This window comes from Limulus polyphemus, unplaced genomic scaffold (genome assembly GCF_000517525.1).
Source record: "Limulus polyphemus unplaced genomic scaffold, Limulus_polyphemus-2.1.2 Scaffold126, whole genome shotgun sequence".
Taxonomy (NCBI): domain Eukaryota; kingdom Metazoa; phylum Arthropoda; class Merostomata; order Xiphosura; family Limulidae; genus Limulus; species Limulus polyphemus.
In genome coordinates this window covers 182,189-187,860 of record NW_013665736.1, presented here as the reverse complement: position 1 = coordinate 187,860, position 5,672 = coordinate 182,189, and the positions used below count along the sequence as shown (strand labels likewise).

Genomic DNA, 5,672 nt, shown 5'->3' with positions numbered 1-5,672 from the left:
AATTAACAGAAATATAAGAAATAGTTTTTACTTCCCAAAATGTTTAAAACCCCTCCGGGCCCTAGCCCCTCGCCATAATATGACAGCACCCCCATTTTCAGATAAGCTTTTATGATCAGTGGCGGGGTGTTTTTTGTTTTACACAATAAGTTTAAATGATGTGTGTGGGGTGAGGAGGGCGCTATCCTCCACGGTTGTAATTTACTTTCCCCTGTAAGTTTATATTAAATCCAAGTGTGAAAAGTTCCTATAATCAATGCTAATCGCGAGCAGCGAGGTGTTGCATAGAATGTTAACCACACACAAGTCGACTCGATGCAACAAAACAGAAACGTTCTACAGAATAGACAAGTACGCGAGACTATCCAATCAAATTACTTGACCCGCATTGTTTACTCATGTTTTAGAGAAAACAATGTAATCATCCATCTCGCTTTACGTCAATTACAAATATTGCAAAAACTGAAATTCGCTTGAACTGAATGCTATCGCGAAACCATTACATTATACTGACAGCAGTAGTTCAAACCAATATACACGTACGTAGCTCGCCTGGAGGATTAAACGACGTTCGTTATAGAACAAGTACAGATATTTCACTCAAATGGCACAACCGTAATTTTTACAGGGAAGACTGATTATTATAGATTTAATACTCACAAAATTCCATAGTTCAAACCAATATACACGTACGTAGCTTGCCCGGAGGATTAAACGACGTTCGTTATAGAACAAGTACAGATATTTCACTCAAATGGCACAACCGTAATTTTTACAGGGAAGACTGATTATTATACATTTAATACTCACAAAATTCCATAGCGACGAATAGATATTCCAAACACTCTTCATTTTCCGTAGCCACAACCTTCGATGGTTGTACTTGCAATAACGTAACGTGACTGGCGATAATAGATTCCACGTAGTAAAAAAAGGTTTTAGTAAAGGTTAGCACTTTCTTCTAAATAAAAATATGTTATTAAAGCACAGAAGTGCACTATACAATAGTACTTTTCGAAGAACTTACGATATGTTGAGTTTATTTATTATTATTATTATTATACTTTAGGACGATGCAAAGTCCAACAAGCAAGTCGTCCTCCTTCGTTAATATGCACTTGTATCAGCACACGCTTGCGTAATACCCGCATGTACCAGCTTGAGTTATGTATGACTGAACACAACAAAGATACCTGACAGAAATTCGTTTTATTGTATATCAGAACAAAGGGGACGTACCAAAAACTCTCACATCCACTGGAGTTATTTCCATCCACCCCCATGCACACACACACATGAAAAACACAGTACGAACCACAGTGCGTGCTGTTTTGTATAAATGGGCAATATTTTTTAAGTTACGTTTCGACTAATAACATTTTTCTATAAATTCATTTATTACATTTCCAATGATAAAAATAAATAATTCCTTAACATGGGTAAAGAAAACGCTTAACCCCCGTCTTATCTTATTTCAGTTTATCCCAAACCTCAAGTGTTATCCTTTATATAATTATTCAAAGAAAATAACGTAATTTGAAGTCCTAGTCCTGTCCCACATTTCAATGACTCAGCACCAACCAACACATTTGATACTTCCGTCAAAACACTTTGTGTACAGTTACATGTTTTCATACTATTCACAAATAAAAGAACGAAAACATAGAGCTTTCCTCATACGCCAACTTAGCAAATACACAGCTGGTTCATAAAACAAGTGTCCGGAAATTATGTTAACAAAGTCTGAAACATGCAATATAATTTTGTTAACATAATTTCCGGACACCCTGTGTTTCGACCTGTTTTGAACACAGTCACGGTGAGATTGTGAATTGCACACCTGTGTAAATGTACAGCACGTGTACATTTTTGTTTATTTATCTGAATGGATAGAGGTTTCCTTGTTTTAGAATTTTTGCGTATATCTGTCCCTGATTTTAAACTGACAGACTAGGGGGAAGGCAGTCACTCAACAGAACCAACCGCTAACCTTTGGTCTACTCTTGCCTGATCGAAAAGTGGGATTTGCTATTCGCTCTTATGGCGCACCTGTTCTTCCACAATGCAGAGTGCGATTTTGCGGCAATGAGACGCGTGTCTTGAACCCTCGGATTCGTAGTCACGGGACGTTTAGTACTAAGCCACGCCCGGCTAAGTGGGTAGAGGAGAAAGACCAGCAAACATTTCTCTCAAAAGCAACGTACTCCGACATGTGAGCATTAAGTTCTCAAAATGATTAGAAAAAAAAAAGCATAATTATGAATCACAGTCAGTGTGAAAACATATTGTTGGTGTGAATGTGCGTTGTAGTCATTACGAGAAAAACCTATACACTAGATAGCTGAAGTGAAGAAAAAATGTCATCGGCCACTATTCAGTTCCTCACATTATATAGCCACACAATAGCAGATATAATAAATAAACTTAGTATTCCGAAAACTGTTTAATCTCGAAGTCTGCGTTCAAGGGAGGTCCAGTTCAATCTACACTTTGATCAACGTGTATTATTGGGTTATACTAGTTTCGGAGAATTTCACTCCTCATCAGTAACCCTGAACACAAGTCAACCAAAGAGAGATAAGCTGGACCTACATCATAATGAAAAGTATCAAAGACAATGTTATTTCAATGTTATCCAGTGTATAATTCGATGTCATTGTTGTGAAATCCTGCACCTCTGTTACACTGTCACATTATAAGCCCCCCCCCTCTTTTTTATTTGTGGACTTGTTAATGGGCGACCGCTTTTTTTTATTATGAACTGCGTAATAATTGCCAACACACGTTTTTTTATATATAAAAGCAGTAAGTATGAAGGCTTTAACTGATTAATAATTGCTAATACATGAAATAGAAAAAAAAAGAACAATTTGTGATAAATATTATTAATTAATTTAATAAAGCTGCAATGAAAAAATCCTGATTTAGAAACACTGTACACGAGAATAGCACACTGTAGATTATAATTTCGATCGTAAATGTCGAAGTCCTACAAAAATAATTCACTTTTAAAAGTCAGCAATTATTTCTAACAATACTTTTATTCAAATCGTTCCGATCAATTTACTTCTCAGTACTATATCAGAATATATAAGTTTCACTTTACAATTATAAACACAAAATGCTTCTCTCACCAATAATTTTCAATGTTTCGTTATTTCTGCAAAATATGCCAGTCACTTAACTGGTTCTTATTACCAGCTATCAAAGACGTTAACTCCATGTTATTACTATGCTGTGTGCTAGGCCTGTGATAAATGGAGCTAATAATGGTTGGAGGCGGTTTTGTCATCATCGAAACGTTGTACATTTGCTGTTATGTTAAACTTATATTAAAGTTTTTCTTCATTACCCATTCAAGCCGTCTCCAGCCATTATTAGTCTCAAAGTGGGTTCCTCGTCATCGAATTTGAATATTAGGTTATATTTTGTTGCCAAGCGATATGACATAAAAGCCATAGTGTCCCCAAAACGCACTAGATTTTCTATATATTAGAATTTAATGGGGGTTTTAAGTCCTTTTCAATCACCAATAAAGTAACCTAAAATGATTTAGGTATTTGAATAATGTTAGAGCTCGTACCTAAGTTATTATTGAATAAGCGAAACTGCAGTCCACAGCAGTGGGTATGGCCAATCAGGAAAAACATTAGGACTCTACGTCATGGATTCTCCTTTCAATTTTACCTTTGGTGAAATTGGAAGAAAAATCCATATCATATATATAAAAGCCATTGTTGGAACGTAGTGTTATGAAAATGCAGTGGCTTTTCTATATATTAGAACTTGTTAATCTAACTGATTTTTACAAATAATTATTCTATGAATGATCTTAATTTTGATTGGCCCACAAAGGAATTTATCAATATTTGTCTGCCTCAACTGCACTTTTCTGCATCTTTGTTTGTCAAGCTTGATTTTGCAAAATTTATTTATTTCAGTTAGCTATGAAATGTGAAGTTAGGGTACACTATGGGGTGGGGTGGTAGTACTTGCCACATCATTTTTGACGGGCTATATGCTAACAATATAATAATCCCTTATGTTTTGAAAACCGTATTTTCTATTTTAACCAGTTTTGTACTTTCATATCTTTTCATGCAGCAGCTGCATTTGTTTATTATATATTATACTTCAAAGCCAATGTTGTAATTACTCTGTGTGTGTGGATACAAAATCCAAAACTTTTAACAAAATATTCAGAACAGAAAAAGAATTAACATTTTTAGTCCTCTTGAAGTTAGTATTTTACTGATATAGTCTAACAGGATTAAAAAAAAATAATCCTTTGACCAATTAGAACTCAACAGTAATGGAACTCCTCAGAACTGTGCTACAAAAATTTTCTAGCCTCATATACTAATTTGGAAAAGACAGGATTGACCCTACATTCTTAAAACCAATCAGGTATCAACATTTCCTTAGGCTTTCTCCCAGGACCACATTACTATCCATATAAACAGATCCCTCCATAGTTAATCCCTCAGACCTGACAAAGAACTCTGCACAGAGTTTCAAACATCATCTCCAAAACCAGACAGAAGCAGTCCATAAGAAACTATTCAGTTTTGTTTTGTATCGTTTTCATCACACACTTATATGTATACAAACTTTCAACATTATTCAAGCTACAAGTGTAACATATGATTAAAATGAGACATTTCTCACCTCCTCCAATAACAACAAATGTTTGGCTGTCCTCTTTAGACTTCCCAGAAAACGTTTTAACTCGCTTGTTCTTTTTCAACTCTGCCTTTGAAGCTGCAACTCTGACTTTTCCATCTTTTATAGTTACCTGAACAGAAAATGTTGAGTAATGAACAATAGAACCTTTAAAAATATAATCCAGTCTCACAGAATTCAGACAATAGATATAGATTAATATTATACTATTCCAAGCTTTGACAAAAAAATATAAGTCGAAATTCCAGGGCCATTAAACAACAAATCAAGATTAACATTACACTCACTCAATAAAATCTTGAATAAAGAAATGACAATCCTTTTAACATATCCCAGGCTCATTAGACAACAACTATTAATACTACATTAAATCTTTATATCAAAAATAATCCTTTTATCCTATAGATCCCCCATATAGGATCACCTCTTAACCTTCTTTTCTTAAGAGAAAATAAGTGAAAAGATCCTAACCTATCCTAAAAATAAACAACATAACCATCACTGAAATCATCCCAGTAGCCATTCTATGAACTCCTTCCAACAACTCAATATTCTTTTTAGGTAAGGAGGCCAAAACTTTACACTTTATCCAATAATATGTATAGAAAAAAACTTTTCAAAAAAAGAAAGTAAGTGTAGGGATGGCTAATACCAATCCTTCCAAACAATGCAAACAAACTCGTACATATAGCATTTGCATTATGTAGGGGTGATGCAAATGCCATCCCTACTTGTTTGCATTGTTTTTGAAGGATTGATATTAGCCATCCCTACTTTTACTTTCTTTTTGAAAAGTTTTCCTTTACTTGTTTTTTTCTAATGCAGTGTTTTAATAGACAAAGAAAGGTTGTATTTATAGCCAAATTTTAAATACAATGAGGCTCCAACTGCAATATTCATCGTTTATCCATTATTGGCTGGTAATTCCTGTTACACCCTGTACTTAAGCTTTTTAAAGGAACTCCAAATTTCTGTAAGAAAGCTAACTT

At 34.5% G+C, this 5,672-nt stretch overlaps 1 protein-coding gene across 7 annotated transcripts in view; it reads right to left on the bottom strand.

Moving 5' to 3' along the window:
- LOC106473087 (leucine-rich repeat flightless-interacting protein 2-like) overlaps positions 1–5,672 on the bottom strand; it is a 95,268-nt gene that overhangs the window by 31,914 nt on the left and 57,682 nt on the right. Inside the window, exon 1 of one of the 7 annotated variants that reach the window (XM_022402552.1) lies at positions 811–950. The exons of the other annotated variants lie outside the window; for them this stretch is intronic. Within the exon in view, the coding sequence (XP_022258260.1) occupies positions 811–852 (42 nt within the window). The 5' untranslated portion in view covers positions 853–950. Of the gene's footprint in view, positions 1–810; positions 951–5,672 lie in introns of those variants that run through there. 7 annotated transcript variants of the gene reach the window in all.